The 27,098-nt window shown below is 46.1% G+C and overlaps 1 protein-coding gene across 2 annotated transcripts in view; it reads right to left on the bottom strand.

Annotated features, from left to right (window-relative positions):
- LOC122540137 (protein spinster-like) overlaps positions 1 to 26,775 on the bottom strand; it is a 32,116-nt gene extending 5,341 nt beyond the window's left edge. Inside the window, exons 1-7 of one of the 2 annotated variants that reach the window (XM_087998131.1) lie at positions 24,807 to 26,775; positions 13,256 to 13,374; positions 12,833 to 12,980; positions 11,189 to 11,351; positions 7,425 to 7,647; positions 5,218 to 5,411; positions 2,322 to 2,406 (exon numbers count right to left, since the gene is read on the bottom strand). In XM_087998131.1, the coding sequence (XP_087854257.1) occupies positions 2,322 to 2,406; positions 5,218 to 5,411; positions 7,425 to 7,647; positions 11,189 to 11,351; positions 12,833 to 12,980; positions 13,256 to 13,374; positions 24,807 to 25,027 (1,153 nt within the window). In that variant the 5' untranslated portion in view covers positions 25,028 to 26,775. The remainder of the gene's footprint in view (positions 1 to 2,321; positions 2,407 to 5,217; positions 5,412 to 7,424; positions 7,648 to 11,188; positions 11,352 to 12,832; positions 12,981 to 13,255; positions 13,375 to 24,806) is intronic. The other variant, XM_087998132.1, reaches the window with a different exon arrangement.
- Positions 26,776 to 27,098: the final 323 nt, after the last annotated feature.

Here is a 27,098-nt window from a genome sequence, read left to right as displayed (position 1 = left end):
CACTCACACACTGTCCCCAACACACACACTCACTCACATGCTCTCTCTCACTCACACACACTCTCTCACTCTCACACACACTGTCCCCAACACACACTCTCTCACCCACACTGACCCCAACACACACTCTCTCACTCACACACACACTCTCACTCACACACACTGTCCCCAACACACACACTCACTCACATACTATCCCCAACATACACACTTACTCACTCACACAGTCCCCAACACTCACACTCTTTCTCATATACACTCTCTCACGCACACACACTGTCCCCAACACACACACTCACTCACATGCTCTCTCTCACTCACACACACTCTCTCACTCTCACACACACTGTCCCCAACACACACTCTCTCACCCACACTGACCCCAACACACACTCTCTCACTCACACACACACTCTCACTCACACACACTGTCCCCAACACACACACTCACTCACATACTATCCCCAACATACACACTTACTCACTCACACAGTCCCCAACACTCACACTCTTTCTCATATACACTCTCTCACGCACACACACTGTCTCCAACCCACATTCTCACTCACACACAATCCCCAACACACATGCTCTCACTCACACACATACACACACTCTCACTCACACAGACACGTTCACACATACACACACACTCTCTCTCTCACACACACTGTCCCCAACACACACTCTCACACCCACACTGACCCCAACACACACTCTCTCTCACACACACACTCTCACTCACACACACTGTCCCCAACACACACACTCACTCACATACTATCCCCAACATACACACTTACTCACACACACAGTCCCCAACACACACACACTCTCTCTCACACACACTCTCTCTCACTCACACACACTGTCCCCAACCCACACATTCTCACTCACACACACACACTCACTCACTCACACACAGTCCCCAACACACACACTCTCTCACTCACACACATACACACACTCTCACTCACACACATAGACACACACACATACACACACTCTCTCTCTCTCACACACACATGCACTCTCTCACACTCACTCTCACACACACACACACACTCTCTCTCTCACACACACATGTACTCTCTCACACTCACTCTCTCACACACACACTCTCTCTCTCTCACACACACATGCACTCTCTCACACTCACTCTCACACACACACACACTCTCTCTCTCACACACACATGTACTCTCTCACACTCACTCTCTCACACACACACTCTCGCACTCTCACACACACACATGCACTCTCATTCACACACATACACACTCTCTCTCACTCACACACTTTCTCACTCACACACACTGTCCCAACACACACACACTCTCACAGACATGGACACACACTCTCACTCACACACATACACACACACTCTCACTCACACACATACACACACTCACACACACAAACATACACACACTCACACACTCACTAACACACACACACTCTCTCTCTCACTCTCACACACCCTCTCACACTCTCTCGCACTCACACTCACTCACTCTCACACACACTCTCATTCACACACACGCTCTCTCATATTCACGCACACACACTCTCTCTCATTCACACAGTCTCTCACTCACACACACTCTCATTCACACACACGCTCTCTCTCATTCACGCACACACTCTCTCAAACACAGGCGCGCACACACACACACTCTCTCTCTCCCATTCTTGTTCTCTCACTCACTCACTCACACACACACACTCTCTCATATACACACTCTCTCTCTCTCTCACACACACTCTCTCATTCACGCACACACTCTCTCTCTCATTCACACACAGTCTCTCACTCACACACTCTCTCTCATTCTCACACACACTCTCTCAAACACAGGCGCGCACACACATACTCTCTCTCTCCCATTCTTGTTCTCTCACTCACTCACTCACACACACACACTCTCTCTCTCACACACACTCTCTCATTCACACACATGCTCTCTCTCATTCACACACAGTCTCTCACTCACACACACTATCTCTCTCATTCACACACACACACTCTCTCAAACACAGGCGCGCACACACACACACTCTCTCTCTCCCATTCTTGTTCTCTCACTCACTCACACACACACACACTCTCTCACACACACACACTCTCTCACTCACACACACACTCTCTCTCTCATTCACGCACACACACTCTCTCTCTCATTCACGCACACACACTCTCTCACACACACATTCTCTCTCTCTCTCTCTCACACACACACACATACCCATACCTATACATGTGTTTTTCTCTGGGAAGCCCACTCCCAGCTGCAGGGAGTGATAATGTAATAGAAGCTTACCCATGATATTGGCTGGGATCAATGACAGGAAGCAATATGGAGGATTGAGCCAGATAGCTCCAGCTACAAAAGGAGCAGCAGCAACCTGCGTCAAACACAGAGGATTAGACACCAACAAACACACCCTTGACATCTCCCAAAACCCTCAATCACAGCCTTCAACTCCCTCAAGAAGTACTTCCAAATCATAGCCAGCACCAATCAGCTTCCCCTGTGGTTCTGATCATCCAGATCCATTCGCAGGGAGGCGTCAATGGATAAGGTCTGTATCAGGAACCAGATATTATCCCACCACACCCCCATCCCTCCTCAGCATCTCAAACGTGACCCATTTACCAAAGGCAGATCACTGTATCCTGTGATCATTAATCAGACACTCAGCAGCAAGCGGGTCACCAGGTTATGGGTCAAAGGGTCACCATCAGGTCACTTTTCACAAACGTGGACAGCTCAATGGCACAGGCTCCACGTTGAGATCAGCAGCAGCTAAGGGCCACGAGGGGGGGGGGGGGGGGGGGTGCAGGTTGTGGATGGCGAGGTGGTGGAGCATTGTCCTGGAAAAGACACTTTGGAATGTTTAGGGGCACATTTCAAAAAGATAAGGCTTGACAAAACAGAAAACTTGAACTTAAACAAAACAATTCCAAACAAATACCTTGATAATTTTAACAAATGACCTAGAAAAATATGACCAGTAAAATGTACCAGGCAACAGAACTAACTAATACCTGGGTTTTGCAACATAGATTAAGGCAGTGTTGCTTTGGGGCAGCACGGTGGCACAGTGGTTAGCACTGCTGCCTCACAGCGCCAGGGTACCAGGTTCAATTCCCGCCTCGGGCGACTGTGTGGAGTTTGCACATTCTCCCCGTGTCTGCGTGGGTTCCCTGTGGGTGCTCCGGTTTCCTCCCACAGTCCAGGGCATCGTGAGGAACATGGGACTGGGATATCATAACAATTACAGAAACATTGCTCAGGGAGGGGCAGGACTGGCAGCTTAATGTTCCAGGATACAAATGCTACAGGAAGGATATAAAGAGAGGAGGGGGAGTGGCATTTTTGATAAGGGATAGCATTACAGCTGTGCTGAGGGAGGATATTCCCGGAAATACATCCAGGGAAGTTATTTGGGTGGAAATGAGAAATAAGAAAGGGAAGATCACCTTATTGGGATTGTATTATAGACCCCCCTAATAGTCAGAGGGAAATTGAGAAACAAACTTGTAAGGCGATCTCAGCTATCTGTAAGAATAATAGGGTGGATATGGTAGGGGATTTTAACTTTCCAAACATGGACTGGGACTGCCATAGTGTTAAGGGTTTAGACGGACAGGAATTTGTTAAGTGTGTACAAGACAATTTTCTGATTCAGTATGCGGATGTACCTACTAGAGAAGGTGCAAAACTTGACCTACTCTTGGGAAATGAGGCAGGGCAGGTGACTGAGGTGTCAGTGGGGGAGCACTTTGGGGCCAGCGACCATAACTCTCTATGGAAAGGGTGATGTCCATCTAACTTTCCCAGTCTCAGGTTTACACACTCTGGATCTTCGCTGCCTCCCTCCCGCTTCTCCAGATATAGGCATCCAACCTCCATCATTCTCCTTCCCTCACCATTCTTGGCACTGACCGTCTGACAGTGCGGCACTCCCTCAGCGCTGACCCTCCGACAGTGCCCACTCCCTCAGCGCTGACCCTCCGACAGTGCCCACTCCCTCAGCGCTGACCCTCCAACAGTGCGCACTCCCTCAGCGCTGACCCTCCAACAGTGCCCACTCCCTCAGCACTGACCCTCTGACAGTATGGCACTCCCTCAGCACTGACCCTCTGACAGTGTGGCCCTCCCTCAGCGCTGACCCTCCGACAGTGCCCACTCCCTCAGCGCTGACCCTCCGACAGTGCCCACTCCCTCAGCACTGACCCTCCGACAGTGCCCACTCCCTCAGCACTGACCCTCCGACAGTGCGGCGCTCCCTCAGCGCTGACCCTCTGACAGTATGGCACTCCCTCAGCACTGACCTTCTGACAGTGCGACACTCCCTCAGCGCTGACCCTCCGACAGTGCCCACTCCCTCAGCACTAACCCTCCGACAGTGCCCATTCCCTCAGCACTGACCCTCCGACAGTGCCCACTCCCTCAGCACTGACCCACTGACAGTGTGGCCCTCCCTCAGCGCTCACCCGCCGACAGTGCGACGCTCCCTCAGCGCTCACCCTCCGACAGTGCGGCGCTCCCTTAGCGCTGACCTCTGACAGTGTGGCCCTCCCTCATCGCTGACCCTCTGACAGTTTGGCACTCCCTCAGCACTGACCCTCTGACAGTGCGGCACTCCCTCAGCGCTGACCCTCTAACAGTATGGCACTCCCTCAGCACTGACCCTCTGACAGTGCAACACTCCCTCAGCGCTGACCCTCCGACAGTGCCCACTCCCTCAGCACTGACCCTCTGACAGTGTGGCTCTCCCTCAGCGCTGACCCTCTGACAGTGTGGCCCTCCCTCATCGCTGACCCTCTGACAGTGCGGCGCTCCCTCAGCACTGACCCTCCGACAGTGCGGCGCTCCCTCAGCGCTGATCTCTGACAGTGTGGCCCTCCCTCAGCGCTGACCCTCCGACAGTGCAGCGCTCCCTCAGCGCTGACCCTCTGACAGTTTGGCACTCCCTCAGCACTGACCCTCTGACAGTGCAGCGCTCCCTCAGCACTGACCCTCCGACAGTGGGGCACTCCCTCAGTATCTCACTGTTAGTGTCGACATGTGTTTTTGTTCCTGTGTCCTGAGGCACGTTGAGTCAATGGTGCCTGTTTACCCCCATGCGGGAGGTAACTGGACAATAGGATTGTCTCGGGGGTGCCAATGGAATGATGGTAGAGTGCAGAGGGGTCACAGATTCACTCACCTGACTGACAACCAGCACCCACACCCGGGCATGGATTCCACTTTGTTTCACTAGTTGGTCTGAGATGAGCCCTCCGGAGAGGGCCCCAAGGCAACCTCCAACCAACGGTATCCATGACAACCAGCAACCCACGTCAACACCAGTGTGGTACAGATTGAAAAAGAGCTGGGTGTTGTAGGCCCAAACATAGCCTCCTGAAATCAGTAAACAGTTAATGCAAGGTGCAGCTGATGTTAAGGCTCACTGACCCTTCACCTTCTGTAAATCAATTCCCAGAATTTGTCCAGCGTGGATTTTGCCTTTGAGGATTTGACTGGGCCATTCCCAGGGTTTGGGATGGGTTTGTTAGCTCAGGACGTAAGTGGACGGACTGGGTTCATGCTTGGTCAGGAAGGACAGCTCCATTCCTTCACTGTGTGATATTGGTTAACAACACTCACAATCCTGGGATTGATTTTCACCCAGCTAACAAATAACAAACACCATCCAGTAGGAATAACCCCCAGCTCCTGATATTTTATAATCCCCATGTTCAGGGATGGTTATGGGCACACTTCTGGAGCTGATTGGATTTGAACTCGGGTCCCCCTGGGCTCAGAGGGAGGGCATCGCTACTCATTAAGACTCAGGTAACCACCACCAAATCACCTGGGTGGGAGGGGTTCTAATTAAATTCATAAGGGGCAAGGCAACAATAATAAAACAGGAAGAGAGGGAAAAGGGGGCTGTGAAGGTTAAATTAGAATGGAGTGGGAGGGGAAAATAACGCACTCCAACCCTCCTGGTGCCCACCTCACTCCCTCTGCAAGGACACCCAGGTGTGGCTGTAACCGTTGGGGACAAAGACCCTCTCTATGGTCCTGTTCATGGCCAACTTTGGCCCAGCCTCGTACCAGGCCCAGGAGGAGGTGCAGCAAATCACTGTGGTTTCCAGTTGATTAATTTACGTGCACAGCCTGATAAGGGCAATGTAGACAATCAAAGGTGAAAGAGAGGTCACAAGAAAGTTCAGGAGCTAAACCAACCTTGACATTACTATTCCATGAACCAATCTCCAAACAGCTGTACCCACAATATACAGCTGTCTCCAACCCCAAATGGGTGGGATATCAAAGGGTGTGGGGTGCAAGCATGGGATTAGACTGGGTGCGATATTCAAGGGTGCAGAGAGTGAGGGGAGTGAATGGAATTAGACTGGATGGGTTATTAAAGGGCGTGGGGAGTGAGGGGGAGAGTGGGGTTAGGCTGGGTGGGATATTAAAGGGAATGGGGAGGAGAGTGGGATTAGACTGGGTGGGATATTAAAGGGAGTGGGGAGTGAGGGGGGAGAGTGAGATTAGATTTGGTGGGATATTAAAGTGAGCAGGGACTGAGGGGGAGAGTGGGATTAGACTGGGTGGGATATTAAAGGGAGTGGGGAGTGAGGGGGGAGAGTGGGATTAGACTGGGTGGGATATTAAAGGGAGTGGGGAGTGAGGGGGGAGAGTGAGATTAGACTGGGTGGGATATTAAAGGGAACGGGGAGTGGGATTAGACTGGGTGGGATATTAAAGGGTGTGGGGGAGAGTGGGATTAGACTGGGTGGGATATTAAAGGGAATGGGGAGTGGGATTAGACTGGGTGGGATATTAAAGGGTGTGGGGGAGAGTGGGATTAGACTGGGTGGGATATTAAAGGGTGTGGGGGAGAGTGGGATTAGACTGGGTGGGATATTAAAGGGAATGGGGAGGAGAGTGGGATTACACTGGGTGGGATATTAAAGGGTGAAGAGAGTGAGGGGAGTGAATGGGAGTAGACTGGGTGTGATATTAAAGGGAGCGGGGAGTGAGGGGGGAGAGTGGGATGAGTCTGGGTGGGATCTTTAAGGGAGCAGGGAGTGAGGGGGGAGAGCGGGATTAGACTGGGTGGGATATTAAAGGGAGCAGGGAGTGAGGGGGGAGAGTGGGATGAGCCTGGGTGGGATCTTTAAGGGAGCAGGGAGTGCGGCGTGAGTGGGATTCGACTGGGTGGGATATTAATCAGGGCAGGAAGTGAGAGGATTGTGTGATTAGGTTGGGTGGGATATTAAAGGGTTAGATTGGATGTGCTTGAAATTCCCAAGGCTCTGTGAAACATTCTAACTTCCCTCAAGGCTGAAACGTTTCCTTGTTAGAACAAGGCAGTGTAAGGGTTATTTAAATACTGTTCTCTCTGTGTCACTCATTTACCTGCATTCCTGACTGACCCAGCGATACACAGTAACAGGAGGGAGGGTCTGATGAATGGCCTCAGACCCAGCAGTATTTTCTGTCCAATGATCACTTTGAGGGTGCCTCTGCGTGTCGCCTCAGTGTTTACCTTCTCCTTCGGTAATTCACGAACACTCAGCAGCACAATAACACTGACAATAAACCCTGGGATGGCACCAACAATAAAGGACCATCTCCAACCCTGAGGGAAAACAAAATGTCAGCAAGTTCCTCTTCATTATCAGAAAGTCCCCATAAAATACACATTTCTCTTGCTAAATCTTTATTTAGCCCTATGTTAGTTTCTCTTCTCTCATGGTGGTTAGGTTGGACTTGGTTTGAAATGACTCCACAGAGGCCAGTATCCCAACACCGGGTCCCCCTTTGTTTACATTGATCCAGCTCCCTCAGAGTGAACAGAATCTCTGACATTCCTGTTCCTGTCTGTCAGCCAAGGCTCCATAATTGGACCAGATTAACAGCCCCAATCAAGGAACTTGTATTGTACAAGGTCCACCTGGCTGATCCTGTTACAATCACTGCAGGCTCATGGTCACCACATCAAGCCAAGAGTGGGTCACAGTGAGTGAACAATGGCAGCTTTAGCTCATCTACCTCCTGCCAGAGGAAGAGGAGGAGACGAGTATAATTACATTTAAAAGACATCTGGATGGGTATGTGAATAGGAAGGGTTTAGAGAGACTTAAGGCAAATGGGACTAGATTTATTTAGGAAATCTGGTCAGCGTGGAGTTGGCCCAGGATCTGTTTCTGTGCTGTACATCGCTACGATCCTGTCACTCCTCCCTGAACCCACTGCCCAATCACAGAAGATCCTAAAGTGCTTCACAACCAATGGAGTTCCTTCTGAACTGTGGTGACTGTTACAATGTAGGAAATGTGGGCAGCCAATTTTGACACAGCAAGATCCCATAAACAAACATTTTATGGTCACTTGATCACCTGTTTCTTTGTTGCTGGCTGAGGGATGAATATTTGTGGAAGAACACAATGGTAAATGCTCTGCTTTCCCTGGAATCAATGGGATCTTTTACACAGAGCTTGTCTCCTCTTTCTCTCACCTCACCCCCCACCCCCTCCAACCATTATTCCAATACCGGGCGGTTACTTTTGCAAATGCACCTGAGAGGACGATATATCAACCGTCGTTATATTATATTATGCAGCAGCTGTCAATTCCAAATTAGATTGGTATGTTTCTAAAATAAACAATGGAGAGTAATGAGCAAGTTTCCGACAGTGCAGAGAACAGCAGTGGGATTAGTTTAAATTAACACCATAAGACATAGGAGCGGAAGTAAGGCCATTCGGCCCATCGAGTCCACTCCGCCATTCAATCATGGCTGATGGGCATTTCAACTCCACTTACCCGCATTCTCCCCGTAGCCCTTAATTCCTTGTGACATAAACAATTTATCAATCTCTGCCTTGAAGATATTTAGCGTCCCAGCCTCCATTGCACTCTGCGGCAATGAATTCCACAGGCCCACCACTCTCTGGCTGAAGAAATGTCTCCGCATTTCTGTTCTGAATTTACCCCCTCTAATTCTAAGGCTGTGTCCACGGGTCCTAGTCTCCTCGCCTAACGGAAACAATTTCCTAGTGTCCACCCTCTCCAAGCCATGTATTATCTTGTAAGTTTCTATTAGATCTCCCCTTAATCTTCTAAACTCCAATGAATACAATCCCAGGATCCTCAGCCGTTCCTCATTTGTTAGACCTAGCATTCCAGGGATCATCCGTGTGAATCTCTGCTGGACACGCTCCAGTGCCAGTATGTCCTTCCTGAGGTGTGGGGACCAAAACTGGACACAGTACTCCAAATGGGGCCTAACCAGAGCTTTATAAAGTCTCAGTAGCACAACGGTGCTTTTATATTCCAACCCTCTTGAGATAAATGACAACATTGCATTCGCTTTCTTAATCACTGACTCAACCTGCATGTTTACCTTTAGAGAATCCTCAACTAGCACTCCCAGATCCCTTTGTACTTTGGCTTTATGAATTTTCTCACCGTTTAGAAAGTAGTCCATGCTTGTATTCTTTTTTCCAAAGTGCAAGACCTCGCATTTGCTCACATTGAATTCCATCAGCCATTTCCTGGACCACTCTTCCAAACTGTCTAGATCCTTCTGCAGCCTCCCCACTTCCTCAGTACTACCTGCCTGTCCACCTAACTTTCGGCAAACTTCGCTAGGATGCCCCCAGTCCCTTCATCCAGATCATTAATATATAATGTGAACAGCTGCAGCCCCAACACGGAACCCTGCGGGACACTGCTTGTCACCGGCTGCCATTCCGAAAAAGAACCTTTTATCCCAACTCTCTGCCTTCTGTCAGACAACCAATCCTCAATCCATCCCAGCAGCTCACCTCGAACACCATGGGCCCTCACCTTGCTCAGCAGCCTCCCGTGTGGCACCTTATCAAAGGCCTTTTGGAAGTCTAGATAGACCACATCCACTGGGTTTCCCTGGTCTAACCTACTTGTCACCTCTTCAAAGAATTCCAACAAGTTTGTCAGGCAAGACCTCCCCTTATTAAATCCATGTTGATTTGTTCTAATCCGACCCTGCTCTTCCAAGAATTTAGAAACCTCATCCTTAATGATGGATTCTAGAATTTTACCAACAACCGAGGTTAGGCTAATTGGCCTATAATTTTCCATCTTTTGTCTTGATCCTTTCTTGAACAAGGGGGTTACAACAGCGATCTTCCAATCATCCGGGACTTTCCCTGACTTTTGAAAGATCTCAACCAACGCCTCTGCTATTTCCTCAGCCACCTCCCTCAGAACTCTAGGATGTAACCCATCAGGGCCAGGAGATTTATCAATTTTAAGACCTTTTAGCTTTTCTAGCACTTTCTCTTTTGAAATGGCAACCATACTCTTCTCAGCCCCCTGACACCCTTTAATTTTTGGGATATTACTCATGTCTTCCACTGTGAAGACTGACGCAAAGTACTTGTTAAGTTCTCCTGCTATTTCCTTATCTCCCATCACTAGGCTTCCAGTATCAGTTTGAAGTGGCCCAATGTCTACTTTTGCCTGTCGTTTGTTTCTTATGTATTGAAAGAAACTTTTACTATCATTTCTAATATTACTGGCTAGCCTACCTTCATATTTGATCCTCTCCTTCCTTATTTCTCTCTTTGTTATCCTCTGTTTTTGTAGCCTTCCCAATCTTCTGACTTCCCAGTGCTCTTGGCCACTTTATAGGATCTCTCTTTTTCTTTGATAGATTTCCTGACTTGGTTTTTGATTTTTTGTAAATTATTCCCAGTTTCAGACATCAAGATGCAGTATTTGTTTTCTTAGCTTTGACATTCTCTGCTTTCTATGATTTTATTTCTTTGGGATATTGTTTTGTGGATATTAAAGATCAAGATGTTGGGGGATACCATGATGATAAAATGGTGCTGAGATCAGCAATGATCAAGTTGAAGGCAAAATCGGCTTGAGGGGCCAAATGGCCTACTCTTACTCCTAGTTCCCATGTTCATTCCCTTGGAGGAGTGGGAGCTTGGTTGTGAAAGACATTTTCAGCTGTGTCACTCGTCTAGGGGTCTGTGCCTTTGCGTTTCTGTACTCTGAGATCCACTCACCTTAGGCTGTGTTTAATGGTGAGGCCTAACCATAATCCTTTCTCAGCCTCAACAGCAGATACTCCAGCCACAGACACTGGATCTGATAGTGCCAGTGAGATCAGATTCGAAGCTTACCTGCCCCAGGATGTTGGCTTCGGTGACATAGTTGCCAACAGCATATGAGAGACTGTAGCCAGCGTAGATTCCCCAGTTATAGAAACCCATTGCCGATCCTCGGGACTCCTTCGGGAAATAGTCCATAATCAGACTGACAGCAAATGGCGTGCACCCAGCCTCACTGTGAAACAGGACATCAAACATCATTCTCCAAAATCTTCCTGAATCTTCTCGCTCTACAAGAGGCCATTCAGCCCACTGTCCCTGCGCCAGCTCTTTGAAAGATCCATCCAATCAGTCTCATTCACCTTTAGCCTGTAAAATCTTTCCTGTAAATCTTTCCCCTTCAAGCATTTAACCAGTGGTCCCCTTTGTCAAAGTGCCTCCTCCCACTGCCCTCTCAGGCAGCACACACCAGAACACAACTCACTGTGTCAAAAACATTCTCCGCCTCTAGTTCATTTCCCAATTCCTGCCTTTGGAAACATTTTCACTCGATCAAACACCACCCTGATTTTGAACAATTTGATTAAATCTTTCTTTAACATTCTTTGCTCCACAGTGGACTATTGCAGAGTCTCCAGTCTCTGCACATTGACTACAGTCGCTCTCCTCCACAGTCTCTCCAACACCCTAAGGTTAGACCCGGACCTATTCAATAGGTTTTATTGACACCCAGAGGAAATCCACACAGATACGGGGAGAATGTGCAAACTGCATACAAACAGTTACCTGAGGGTGGAATTGAACCCAGGTCCCTGGTGCTGTGAGGCAGCAATGCTAGCCACTGTGCCACCCCATTGATTTAAGGAAGATTTATTTCACTCAGAGATTTGTGGGTATCTGGCACTCAGTGCTTGAAAGGGGGGTAGAGGCAGGGAACATCAAGATATGTGAGAGGTTTTGGGAACAGCACCTGAACCAAGAGAGCACGCAAGGCTGTGGGCCAAGTACTGGAAAATGCAATTAGAATAGATAGATGTTTAATGGATGGTATGGACATGATAGGCCAAAGGGCCTCTTTCTGAGCTGTAAACCCTCTGTGACTTGAGCCAACTACGCCCCACAGGCCCCTTCTCCAGACAACTCAGTTACATCTAGGAATCGCAGGGGCAGAAGGTGCAGGGAGGGGCACCGTAATGGGGCAGGGATGGGGGAGGGGCAGAGTAATTAGATTAGATTAGATTAGATTACTTACAGTGTGGAAACAGGCCCTTCGGCCCAACAAGTCCACACCGCCCCGCCGAAGCGCAACCCACCCATACCCCTACATTTACCCCTTACCTAACACTCCGGGCAATTTAGCATGGCCAATTCACCTGACCTGCACATCTTTGGACTGTGGGAGGAAACCGGAGCACCCGGAGGAAACCCACGCAGACACGGGGAGAATGTGCAAACTCCACACAGTCAGTCGCCTGAGGCGGGAATTGAACCGGGTCTCTAGCACTGTGAGGCAGTAGTGCTAACCACTGTGCCACCGTGCAGGGATGGGGGAGGGGCAGAGTAATGGGGAGGGATGGGGGAGGGGCAGAGTAATGTGGCAGGGATGGTGGATGGGCACAGTAATGGGGCAGGGATGGGGGATGGGCACAGTAATGGGGCAGGGATGGGGGGACACACTCGGTGAGGGTATGAGAATGTGGAGGGCACAATCATCACCTGATCCCTTGGCCAAAGCGCAGAATCACCAGGTGCCAATAATGCTTGGCAAAACCCATCAGCAACGTCATGAGGCTCCAGAGGAAGAGGCTGGCAGACAGGAAATTCTTCCGATTGACAGAATCTGCCACAAATCCAATGAAAATCCCTGGGGTAAAAACACAGAACGAGAGCAGAAAGACATTGCAGCATGAGCTGAAAGGAAGATTTGAACCAATGGAGAATCTTTGGCTTTCCAATTGGTGTACGGTGTGAAATCATAGCATGATCCAAACCTGACCTTAATGCCAAGAGGAGAGTGAGGTTCCTTTTCATTGACAACAAACAGGAAATCTGGACAAGGTGAGGATAGACTGGGCTGCCCACCAGACTGACAGAATCATCCATTCTGACCAATTTGATTTGTTTTATTGAGGTACTGACCTGTGAAGGTGAAAACGAAGATGAAGACAGGACCAGCCATCACCTGGTATTCCCACCCAGATCCATCAAAGGTCCACTGACAATATTGTGTCTTGTTTTTATTCAGGAGAGACAGGCAGCTAGGAATCAATGGGAGTTCAGATTATGGAAAAAACAAAACTTTCAGAATTCACTGCCTCTCTTAACGATTCTGTTTCATAAATTTCAAACAAAGTTCTTTCTTTTCCAGAACCAGCAACGCTCTGTAACTGTTACCTGAACTCACAAACAGGTCATTAAGCATAGCAACAAATCAGTCGTATACCATTCACACACACAATCTTACTCCATGTAGAGTTTGTGATGACAGGACTTGTGTGTCATTAAAAAAGAAAATACTTATCAAAGATTTCCGTCTTGCACTCATTGGACAATTCATAAAAATACCAGTTTAAGGGGAAAACCAGCATTCATGCTGTTTGAAATGAGAGTGCTGACTCGTTGGGAAGTGGAGTCTAATTGATAGAGGTATTACAAAGGAAAATGTAGCAGTTAATGATGATTGACAGTTAACTGCTAGGCTTTGTTTAAAATTTAAACTGAATAAAATGACTCAGATTTGTAATGGGGGAGGGGGGAAATGAACTAGTGAATGGATGTCAATTATTCTGTTGATCCAGGTGCAGTGTTTGTTCTTTCCTTCCGCTGTGAATAATGCACTGTGCACTCATACATGTCACATCCAACACTCGCAAGTGTACCACACTGCAGCTCTGACTGCCAATCCCAAATTGGTTGTCAGTGCAACTCTTCTGGAGGGGTAGTCTATAGCCCCCTCCCCCCACCCACCCCCAAACAGTAACTGTTGGGTGGAGCAAAGAATAAATCAGGAGTTAATGATGATATGTAACAAAGGCAGTACATTATCATGAATGACTTTAATCTTCATCTAGGTTGGGATAGCTGGTTTGACAGAAATAGCCATGAGGACAAATTGATAGAGTGTATTCAGGATGCCATGGATCCAACCAGAGATTGAGCTGTTTTGGATCTGGTGATGTATAATGAGGCTTGTTTAATAAATAATGTAGAATAAAAAATCCGCTTGGAAACAGTCACCATAACAGGGTAGAATTTAGCATTTAGTTTGAAAGTGACAAACTTGGGTCAGAATCAAATGTATTAAACTGAAATCTGGATAATTACAAAGAAATGAGGGCAGAATTGGCTGGAGTGGACTGGGAAAAGAGCTTAGTATCAAAGATGGTTGAGGAAAAATGGCAGGCATTTAAGAAAATAGTTCATGATTCACAACAAAGATATATCCCAGTGAGGAAAAAGGACTCTAGGAAGGGAATAACAAATCATGGTTAACTAGGGACGTTAAGGATTGTATCAAATTGAATTAAAAGAAACATAAAATGTGGCAAGGATTAGTGGTAAGCCAGAAGAGGAAAGTTTTAAAACAAAGAAAAGATGACTAAAAAGAGCAGAAAGAAGATAACTTATGCAGGTAAACTTGCAAGTAATATCTAGATGAATAGCAAGAGCTTCTTTAAATATATAAAAATGGAAAATAGAGGCCAAAGGGAACATAAGCCTCTTTTAGAGACTTTGGCGTGGGAAAATAATAATGGAGAACCAGGAAATGGCAGAGGAGTTGAATTAATAATTTACATCAATCTTCACAGCAGAAAGCACTAATAGCATTCCAAACATTATGAAATTTTCAAGGGGCTACAAAAAGTTAGCACAACTTTTATGTAGTTTTAGTGTAAGTTACTTTGGAATACTGCATACAGTTCTGGTTGCCACATTACCAAAAAGATGTGGGTGCTTTGGAGAGGGTGCAGAGATGGTTCATCAGGATGTTGCCTGGTATGGAGGGCGCTACTATGAAGAGAAGTTGAGTAGATTAAGGTTATCTTCATTAGAAAGACGGAGATTGAAGGGGGACCTGATTGAGGTCGACAAAATCATGAGAGGTGTAGTCAGGGTGAATAGCAAGATGCTTTTTCCTAGAGTGGAAGACTCAATTACTAGGGGTCACGAGTTCAGAGTGAAAGGGGAGATATACGTGGAAATTCTTTACCCAGAGGGTGGTGGGTGCCTGGCACGTGTTGCCAGTGGAAATGGTAGGCATGGGAAATGATAGCGTCATTTAAGATGCATCTAGACAGATACACGAGTGGGCAGGGAGCAAAGGGATACGGATCCTAAGAAAATAGACAGCAGATTTAGATAGAGGATCTGGATCGGCGCAGGCTTGGAGGGCTGAAGGGCCTGTTCCTGTGCTGTAATGTTTTCTGTTCTTTGTAACAAGCTGGCACTCACCTTCAGTGGGTGAGTGGGAAGGCAAATTGGGAAGGCAAATGAAATGTTGGCCTTTATTTAAAAGTTGAAAATGTGTTGCTGGAAAAGCGCAGCAGGTCAGGCAGCATCCAAGGAGCAGGAGAATCGACGTTTCGGGCATAAGCCCTTCTTCAGGAATCCTAAAGAAGGGCTTATGCTCGAAACGTCGATTCTCCTGCTCCTTGGATGCTGTCTGACCTGCTGCGCTTTTCCAGCAACACATTTCCAGCTCTGATCTCCAGCATCTGCAGACCTCACTTTCTCCTTTATTTAAAAGTGAATGGTTTACAAAAGTAGGGAGGTTTTGCTTGTCAGACCACAGTTGGAACAGTTTTGGTCTCCTTATCCTAGGAAAGATCATCACAATTATGGAGGGAGTGCCTTATGAGGAGAGATTGAGTAGACTGGGCCTGTACTCATTGGACTTTAGAAGACTGAGAGGTGATCTTAAAACATATAGGATTTGCCGAGGACCTGACAAGGCAGATGTGGAGAGATTGTTTTCCCTTGTGGGAGAGTCTAGGACCAGAGGGCTCAAGTCTCAGAATAAGGGGTTGCCATTTAAGACAGAGATGAGGAGGAAATGTCTTTCCTCTCAGAGGGCAGTGAATCAGTGGAATTGTTTACCATGGAAGGCTGTCTCAGCTGGGGCATGAGGTATATGCAAGGCTGACAGATGTTTTAATTTGTAAGGGAATTAAGAGTTATGGGGAAAGTTAGTGAAGTGGAGAATAGGGTTATCAGATCAGCCACGATTTCATGGAATGGCAGAGCAGTCTCATGGACTGAATGGCCTACTTCTGCTGCTCTGGTTGTATGGCTTTTTCCAGACTTTACAGGAAGAATGCATCCATTATTGAATCCCACTATTCCACAAATGTGTAACAACTCAATTAAATCATCAGGTCGAGTTTCCTGACTGACTGCTCTTCAGGACAAAAGCAATTCACCCCAGATTTCATCATTAAAAGCTCTTCTACTTACTAACAAACTTATTCTTTAACAAATGGTAGAGAAAAAGGATTATTTATCTACTACTGCGTAACTTAAACTCTATCCCTTTAAAACCCCATATGCACACACACGCACTCACTCGGAATAAAACAGACAAAAGACCATTTTTCTAACAAATATTATGGATTGAAAAGTACAAACAAAGAAAACAAATTGATCAGAAGTCCAGATCACAAGGTGGAGATCTCTTTCTTAGGCTGTTCTTCTGACACACTGCAGTCTGCAGAGCAATGACTGTTCAACAGCTGATCAGATCGGCAAAGATTTATTTTCTTACAATTCTTTCTTTCAAGCTTCTTGCTTTTTTTTGTCTCTTGGAGAGATGCTTCCAGCCTCACTGATGTCATGAGTCTGTAGAAAACTGAGACTCGACCAATCTGAAGGCCGTTGTCAGGCGGCGTCGTTCCTTAACTCCTGGTGTCACTCTGTCTGAATTTTGTAACAATCTCAGTGCTCCAAAAGCAACATCAACTTCTACAGCTCAAATATACACTGCAATCCCATTTGAGTTTTCAAGTTGAAAACCTCTTCTAATGTTATAGCTTGAGAGCAGTGTTTGATTCCATTCTTGTTAATGGTCCAAAAGGAGAATTCTGTGCTTCCTGAATTAACCACACACTGAATTACAGCTGCTACTGGTCAGGCTGTTCCATTCCCCTGAACAAACCCTCAGGAAATCAATACCAAAGACACATGTAAATAACCTAACAACTCCTACTAGAAGATTTTATACAGCTTTTCATACTGAGATTGCCTAAGTAAGAAGTGAATCGTTAAATACCCATGAAAGTGCTAACTGGACTAGACAGCAATATAATGCTAGGTTAATTAAATAAATACATCGAATCTGATCACAACACAGACAAAGGATAAAATAAAAGGGAATCAAAGGGAAGGAGATAGTGTTTTCAATATTTGCAAGAGCACGGTAATGGAGAAAATAATCAGACTGAGGACAGAGGGACTTCTGGGAGCACCCCAGTGTTATCACCCACCAACTCTCCGCACCTGGCATCCCCCCATCCAATGGTATTAAACACAGTCAGTGAAGGAATCAATATTGGGGAAAGGATAATCTGCTATTCATTACTATCCCCAGTTCTGAACATGGAGATTACCAAAAAGGACACACACATACACTCTCACACTCAAACACTCTCTCTCTCTCACACACAAATACACTAATGCAATATCTGGAAGAAATTAAGCAAAGCACAGGTAAATATTCAGCTCAGGTGACTTGGAGAGTGGAGGTCCTGTAGTCGCACCCTGGGTTGTGTTAATTCATAGTTCCATGTGACGCAAAAACAGATTGAAAATTGTGTTGCAAAGAGAGGATAAGGAAGATGCAGTGGATATGGAAAGGTTGCATGTATGTGCAAAATCTGACAGAAGGGAACCTGTGGGAAAATGGGAATTTGTTCATTTAGATACCAAGAGTGAAAAAGCAACAGATTAGTCAAATAAACAGAGAATAAGGGCAGAATTCTGAGGTGTGGGGGACGTCTAGGTGTTCCACTGCATGAGTCACAAAATGATAGTATCAGGTACAATAAGTAATTCAAAAGGTTATTGGGATGCTGTCCTTTATCACAACGGGAATTGAACATTAAAAAAAAAGTAAAGACTTGTGTTATACAGGGCATTACTGAGAGCACATCTCAAATATTGCATGCAGTTTTGTTCTCCTTACTTAATGAAGGATGGGAATGGATCGGAGGGTGTTCAGAAGAGATTTATTGGATTAATACCTGGAATGAGTGGGTTGTCTTATGAAGAAAGGTTTGACAGACTGGGCTTGTTCTCACTGGAAAGAGTGACGGGTGACTTGCTTTAAATTGTAAGCATAAAGCATAGAAAATAGGAGCAGGAGTAGGCAACTGGGCCTTTCAAGCCAGCTCTAATATGATCATATTATCATAAAATATTAGCCATTTAATATGATCATGGCTGATTATCCGATTCATTATCCTGTTCGCACCTTCTCCCTATATCCTTGGACCCCTTTAGTCCTAAGCATAATGTCTAACTCCTTCTTGAAAATGTTCAATGTTTTGGTCTCAATAAATTTCTGTTGTAGTGGATTCCACGGGTTCACTACTGTCTGGGTGAAGACATTTCTCCTCACTCAGTCTGAAGTAACCTATCGCATAGCCTTAAACTGTGACCTCATATCATCCATGAATTAGAGTCATAAAATCATAGAGTCATAGAGTATAGAAGATGTTTTTTGGCCCATCGAATCTGTGCCAATCTATCAATACGAGATGCACTTTACAGCATTTGGCCCAAAGCCTTCAATGTTATGCTGTGGTTCTGTTCGCCGAGCTGGAAATGTTTGTTGCAAACGTTTCGTCCCCTGTCTAGGTGACATCCTCAGTGCTTGGGAGCCTCCTGTGAAGCGCTTCTGTGGTGTTTCCTCCAGCATTTATAGTGGCCTGTCCCTGCCGCTTCCGGTTGTCAGTTTCAGCTGTCCGCTGTAGTGGCCGGTATATTGGGTCCAGGTCGATGTGTTTGTTGATGGGAGTTTGTGGATGAGTGCCAAGCGTGTGTGGCTAAGGATAGCTGGTTATGTCGTTTCGTGGCTAGTTGGTGTTCATGGATGCGGATCGTTAGCTGTCTTCCTGTTTGTCCTATGTAGTGTTTTGTACAGTCCTTGCATGGGATTTTGTACACTACATTGGTTTTGCTCATGCTGGGTTTCGGGTCCTTCGTTCTGGTGAGTTGTTGTCTGAGTGTGGCTGTTGGTTTGTGTGCTGTTATAAGTCCTAGTGGTTGCAGTAGTCTGGCTGTCAGTTCAGAAATGCTCCTGATGTATGGTAGTGTGGCTAGTCCTTTGGGTTGCGGCATGTCCTCTTTCCGTTGTCACGAAAACACTATATAGGACAAACAGGAAGACAGCTAACGATCCGCATCCATGAACACCAACTAGCCACGAAACGACACGACCAGCTATCCTTAGTAGCCACACACGCAGACGACAAGCAACATGAATTCGACTGGGACAACACTACCATTATAGGGCAAGCCAAACAAAGAACAGCCAGGGAATTCCTAGAAGCATGGCACTCATCCACAAACTCCATCAACAAACACATCGACCTGGACCCAATATACCGGCCACTACAGCAGACAGCTGAAACTGACAACCGGAAGCGGCAGGGACAGGCCACTATATGCTGGAGGAAACACCACAGAAGCGCTTCAAAGGAGGCTCCCAAGTACTGAGGATGTCACCTAGACAGGGGACGAAACGTTTGCAACAAAAATTTCCAGCTCAGCGAACAGAACCACAATAACGAGCACCCGAGCTACAAATCTTCTCCCAAACTTTGAACTTCAATGTTATGATATTTCAGGGGCCCTTCCAAATACTTTTTAAAGGTGATGAGGTTCCCTGTCTCAACTATCCTCCCAATGCAATCCAATTTCCCATCACTGACTGGCTGAAAATAAATCCTTAAATTCTCTCTAAACATCCTGCCTTTCATTTTAAAATTATACTCCTTTGTTCTTGATCCTTCAACTAAGGGAACAGCTGATTTCTTTCAACCCAGTCTATGCCCCTCGTTATCTTAAACACTTCAATCAGATTCCCCCTTCAAACTTCTCCACTCTAAAGAAAACCATCTGAGCTTAGCCAGCCTCTGTTCATCGCTGAAATGCGTCATCCCAGGCAATATCCTGGTGATCCTCCTTTGCACCGTCTCCAGTGCAGTCATATCCTTCCTGTTGTGTGGTGACCAGACCTGCACACAGTGCTCCAGCTGGGAACCTCACCAAAGTCCTGTACAGCTTCAGCGTAACCTTCCTGCTCTTATAATCTATGCCATGTGGCTCCCTAACTACCATGTTAATCTGTCCTGCCACATTCAGGAATTTGTGGATAAGCTTTCCAGGATCCTCTGTTCCTCAGAGTCTCCCATGTCCTGCCATTCATTAAGCACTCCCTTGTCTTGTTCCTTCTGTCAAAGTGCGTCCTCACATTTATCACCATTAGATTCCATCTGCCCAATTTTTTATATCCTCCTGTAACCTTTCTATTCAATATCAACCCCCACCTGGCCAATCATCATGTTATCTGCAAACGTATCATCCCCTTCACATTTTCTTCGATATCATTAATTTATATCACAAACAATAGGGGACTCAGCACTGATGCGTCTGGTACACGAGTGCACGCCAGTCTCCAGTCACATATACAGCCTTCTACCACCAACCTCAATCTCATGTCACATGGCCAATTTTGCATCCAACTTGCCAAGTTACCCTGGATTCCATTTGCTTTTGCTTTTACTTTATTGGCTTCCAATGCAGGACCTTGCTGAAATCTACATAAACCACATCAACTGCATAACCCTCATCTAAACACATTAAATTTTGAGGAGGTGACAATTAGATTTTTTAGACATTACCTTCCTCTGATCAAGTGGAGATTTATTATTTCATTCAGAATTTTCTTCAGTAGCTTCTCTAGCACTAATGGGAGACTCACTGGCCTTCCAAATTGGAACCACATTAATAGTCTTCTGGTACCTTACCGGAGTCCACGTAGGAATTAGAGTTTTATTAAAAATTTAACTGAATGGTGAATCATACATGAGTGGCCGAATGGTCTATTCCTGATCCAATATCATATATCGACCTAGATGTTAACTCATTATTACACATGGGATAGCAATGGTTACCCTTCTGTATAAAGGGATCAGACTGCTTATGGAATGGATAGTACTGTTCTATACAGTACTGCCAAAGCAGTAACTAAACCCAGGTCTAACACTTTATATCATTCAAATTGGTTTGTTACTGAAAACAGACTAAGGTCCCCAGAGCCAGCACTATGTATTTACCCACATTAAAAATGGTCAGCCTCATGGTCCACTCAACTCTAAATCTGCCCAGAATTTCTGAAGTGTTTTACTAGAATCAGCTCAGGGTGATGCTCGGAGCTAGCTGACTCATACAGAGCATCCCCAGAAGGGACTACACAGGAGAGAGAGATCGGAATACCTCATCATGTATTAAATAATTCAGCCATGTCATTTTGATCATTTTATATTTTATTTATTGCAGTGATTTGTTACGATCTGGAATGTTCTACTTTAAAAGAAATTGACTAAATATATGGAAGGAAGAGTTTAGAGGATTGTGGATAAAGACCAGGGTCTTCTAGGATAATATTTTCAAAGAGGAGAAAGTGAGGTCTGCAGATGCTGGAGATCAGAGCTGGAAATGTGTTGCTGGAAAAGCGCAGCAGGTCAGGCAGCATCCAGGGAACAGGAGAATCGACGTTTTGGGCATAAGCCTTCCTGAAGAAGGGCTTATGCCCGAAACGTCGATTCTCCTGTTCCCTGGATGCTGCCTGACCTGCTGCGCTTTTCCAGCAACACATTTCCAGCAATATTTTCAAAGAGCCAGTTCAGGAATGATGTAAGATTTTGTAAATCACCTACAAGTCCTGAAACCAGCCCACATGACCTTTGTGCAGAGTTCTGTTCAGAAAGACATGTCCATTCTGCCTCATCACGAGTGACTTCTCTATTGCTGGCTACCACATCCCTAATAACAGGTGCGAATGTTTATTGCTGCTCCTGATGTCAAATAAACTGACCTCAAGTTCCCTGTTTTTTCTCTTTCATTTCTTGCATGACAAAGTTTTAGTTGCTGCTTTCCAATGTCTGGGGACTGTCCTCAAATCTCAGGAACTTTCAAGAATTATAGAGTTAGTTATACAGTATAGAATAGGGCCTTCAGCCCATCATGTCCACATTGACCTATCTACACTAATTGTTCTTTCCAGCAGTTGGCTCACAGCCTTGAATGTTACGACATTTCAAGTGCTTATCCAAGTACTTTATAACGGTTGTGAGGTTTCCAGCCTCAACTACCCTCCCAGGCAATGTATTCCAGACCTCTACAACCCTCTGGTAAAAAGAATCCCTTAGATTCCCTCTAAACATAAGACCCAGGAGCAGAAATTAGGCCATTCAGCCCATCAAGTTTGCTCCACCATTCAATCATGGCTGATCAGTTTCTAAATCCCTTTGTCCTCCTGATACCCAGGAATCTATCTATCTCTATCTTGAAAATACTCAGTGATCTGGCCTCCACAGCCTTCTGTGGCAACAAATTCCATTGATTCACCACTCTCTGGCTGAAGAGGTTTCTCCTTATCTCCATTCCAAAAGGTCTTCCTTTTAGTTTCTTTTTTTTTTCTTTTTTGTGAATCTCCTGGTTATTTATTTATTTTTTTCTTTATTTAACCCCCACACTACCACCTAAGTGCGGTAGTGCTTATTTTTCTTCCTTTTAGTCTAAGGCTATGTCATCCTGCCATCCATTTTACAATTATGCCCCCTTGTTATGGACCCTTAAACGAAGGGGAACAGCTGCTTTCTATCCACCATGTCCAAATCCCTCATAATCTTACACACCTCAATCAGGTTCCCCGCCCCCACCACCCCCAAACCTTCTCTCTGCTCCAAAGATAACAACCCATTCTTATCCACCCTAGCTAAACTGCTCTATCCCAGGTATCCTCCTGGGGACTTTCCTCTGCATTCCCTTCAGTGAAATCACATCCTTTCTATAGTGTGGAGACCAGAACTGCAGTTTGTAGTAACTGGAGGTCAGTCATCTCAGCTCCAAGACAACTCTGCAAGAGTTCAGGAATTCCTCAGGGTAGTGTCCAAGGCTCAATCATCTTCAGCTGCTTCATCAATGACCTTCCCTCCATCATAAGGTCAGAAGTGGGAATGTTCACCAATGATTGCACAGTGCTCAGCACCATTCGCAACTCCTCAGATACTGAAGTAGTCCACTTTCAAATGCAACAAGATCTGGACAAATATCTAGGTTTGGGCTGACAAGTGGAAGATAATACTTATTATAAATGATTTTTGCCTGTATAGCATAAGAGACAATCTAGCCATTGCTCTTTGCCATTCAATAGCAGCACCATCATTGGGGGTTACTGGACTCATCACATAAACACAGTGGCTACAAGAGCAGGTCAGAGGCTTGGAACACTGCAGTTAGTAACTCACTTCCTGACTCCCCAAAACCTCTACCATCTACAAGGCACAAGGCAGGAGGTGGATGGAATACTCCCCACTTGCCAGCTCCAACAACACACAAGCAGCTCCACACCATCCAGGATAAAGCAGCCCACTTCATGGTATCACATCCACAAATATCCACTCTCTCCATCACTGACATTCATTACCAGCAGTGTGCTCCATCGAGATGATATACTGCAGAACTTCACCAAAGACCCTTAGACAATACCTTCCAAACCCACAACCACTTTCATTCAGAAGGACAAAGACAGCAGATAGATGGGAACACTAATCCCTCCAAGCCACTCACCAAATTGACTTGGAAATATATCGCCAATCCTTCACTGTCACTGGGTCACAATTAACTTAGTCTGTAAGCTGGGAAGCTCATGTACAATTGGTCATCCTCCCTTGTATAATGTCCAGTTCCATCTAAACATACTACACACTCAATGTGGGAAGTCACACATGAATAATAAAAAGGGGAATAAGGGACACTATCCAGGAACTCCTTCCTGAACAGCAGTGCCCTGACACCCTAACAACTGCAGCGGTTCAAGGAAGCTCACCACCACCTTTTCCAGGACAAAAAAAGATGGGCAATAAATGCTGGCCTGACCAGCAACATTCACTTTCGTGAATGAATATAAAAACCCCACTGAACACAGAGTCACACACACTGGCAGAAAGAACAGCCCAGACTCAAAATCATTTGGCTATTTTCAGTTCCTGCTTGAGTGAGTGAAAAGCCCCACTCTTTCCATTTTGCTGAAGTAAACAGCATCTTCCTTATTCTGGCTACTCATCTGCTCCAAATGTCTGCTGCGAACTTTGTGACTGTAGCCCAGAGATTTAACCCACACTGACTGCTCTTGTGATTCACTCCCAGCTCTGCCCTGTCGCTGAAAACAACTCTTACTGTCTCTCCATCCTGTGCTGCTCAAACCTTATCCACACCTCCTGTCACCTCCAGTCCCACACTCCCTCCTCCAAACTCTCCAATATGTCCAATGCTGTTATCTACATCTCCCTTCCAACAAGCCAGAGCTCTCTAGTTCTGATTATAAGTACACACAGACCAATTGGTACCTGTCCTCTGCATTTCCAAATGTCTGTCCCCCTCTCAGGGGTTCACCCATGGTACTCACCTGTCCTGAGAACTGGCATTATGGCATTGTTCCCCAATCTGCTCATCGTTCTCCCTAGGGAGACAACTCTTTTCTCCAAACTGAATGTCCTGGGCTAGGGGCTGGATTACAATGGCCAGGAGATAGCGGTCCAGTTGGTTCAGGAGATAGGTAAGCACAAGGCAGCAGAGAACATGGAGAGGGTAGGCACCAGCCTGACAGATACCCAGACACCCCATCATTCCCAAAATCCAAACTCAACTCTCAGGAACTCAGTCTCCCTGCCAGAAAACGTTCCTTAAAATGACGACAGCAACAGACGGTGTGAACCAGTGAATGAAAAGCTGAGGCCTTACTCAGTCTCACTTCCTTTATCATACACCAACCAAAAATAGAAACTGCAGAAATAAATAACAGAAACAGAAACCCAGAAATCAACTGTGATGACCATCACTACCAGACACAATCAGGCAGAGAAGACCCACAACCTTCACCAATGAGAAGAACAGATACTTGGGAATAACAGTCCTCCTGATTTGGAAATACACAATTCCTTCAGTGTTAATGAGCTAACATCTTGGAATTCTCTCCCATAGAGTATTGTGGGTCGACCTACAACACAAACTATTGCAGTTCAGGAAGGCAGCTCATCACCACATTTCTGGGGCATTTTTTGGGGGAGCACAGGGTAGAAATGCTGGCTCAGCCAGTAACACTCATTAATGAACAATAAAGCACATTTCAGGCACTGCATGCCAGAGGCAGAGGAACTGAATAGTCAGTTTGGTGGAAAGGGATGGATCAGGTGGCTGCTATGTGCTGAGCGATGTTGAACTTGCTGGAGTTTGGTGCTGAATATCAAAGCAAACGGAAAGTATTCTATTACCGTCTTGAGCAGTACCTTGCAAGAATGTACAGGCTTTGAGGAAGTAGGGGCATGTGACATGTTACAGAAATCATGGTTATTAATTTACTCCATTGTGGCATTTACGTATTTAGTCCAGTTAAATTCCAGTTCCATGATTTTTATTGGGGAGGTATTGGAGATGGCAACATTAATGAATCATAAGAGGTGGTCTCTTATTGGGGATGATTACTGCCTCCCACTTGTCTAGTACCATCAGTCTAAACCTGGATTCTGTCTAGATTTTGCTACCTTTGAACATAGGCTGCTTTAGTATGAGGAGTCACGAATGGACAAGTATCCATGAACATCCCTATTTCTGACCTTATGATGGAGAGAAAAAGTCATTGATTAAGCAACTGAAGATGGTTGGACTGAAGAAATTACCCTAAGGAACTCTTGCAGAGATACGCTGGAGCTGAGGTGACTGACCAACAACCACAACCATCTTCCAATGGTATGACTCCAACCAACAGACAGATTTGCCAATTCCTGCTGACTCAGGTTTTGCTAGACCACCTTGATGCCACACCCAAATCATATTCTGCCTTTGAGAGAGAACACAGGCAGTCACTCGCACCTCAGTTTAGATTGTAACCATATTTCCACCAAGGCTGCAATGAGGCCTGAAACCAAGCATTCCTAGCAGCATTTACACTGGGTTTAGGTGCACAAGAGAACTCAGATGCAACTGTAATTCCAGATTAGTGAATGTGTGTGTGTGGGTGGCAGCCACACCCTGGATAGGCTGAGATGTTTTTCACTGGAGGATAATAAAATCATGAGGGGCATAGATAAAGTCAAGCGCAAAGGTCTTTCCCTAAGTTAGGGAATTTCAAAACTGGGGGGGGGGCATATTTTTAAGGTCAGAGGAGAAAGATTTAAAAGGGACCCAAGGGGTAACATTTTCCACACAGAGTGGTTCATCTGTGGAATGAACTGCCAGAGGAATTGGTAGACGCAGATATAATCACATTTAAAAAAACATTTGGACAGGAGTAGTAAAGGTTTAGAGGGACATAAGCATAACGCAGGCAAGTGTGACTAGTTTAGCTTGGGAAATGTGGTTGGCACAGACGAGTTGGACTGAAGCGGCTGTTTCTGTGCCGTACAACTATATGACTCAGTGCATGTAGGAGCCGTACCCCAGTGCGAGTCAGTGTGTGTGGGAGCCGTACCCCAATGAGAGTCAGTGTGTGTGGGACTGTACCCCAGTGAGAGTCAGTGTGTGGGAGCTGTACCCCAGTGAGAGTCAGTGTGTGTGGGGGCCGTACCCCAGTGAGAGTCAGTGTGTGTGGGAGCCATACCCCAGTGAGAGTCAGTGTGTGTGGGAGCTGTACCCCAGTGAGAGTCAGTGTGTGTGGGGGCCGTACCCCAATGAGAGTCAGTGTGTGTGGGACTGTACCCCA

This window comes from Chiloscyllium plagiosum, unplaced genomic scaffold (assembly GCF_037043375.1).
Source record: "Chiloscyllium plagiosum isolate Xiang-an unplaced genomic scaffold, Cpla_swu_hap1 HiC_scaffold_21, whole genome shotgun sequence".
In the NCBI taxonomy this organism is placed as follows: domain Eukaryota; kingdom Metazoa; phylum Chordata; class Chondrichthyes; order Orectolobiformes; family Hemiscylliidae; genus Chiloscyllium; species Chiloscyllium plagiosum.
Note: the sequence above shows the minus strand (reverse complement) of the source record. Positions and strands in the feature narration are given on the sequence as shown.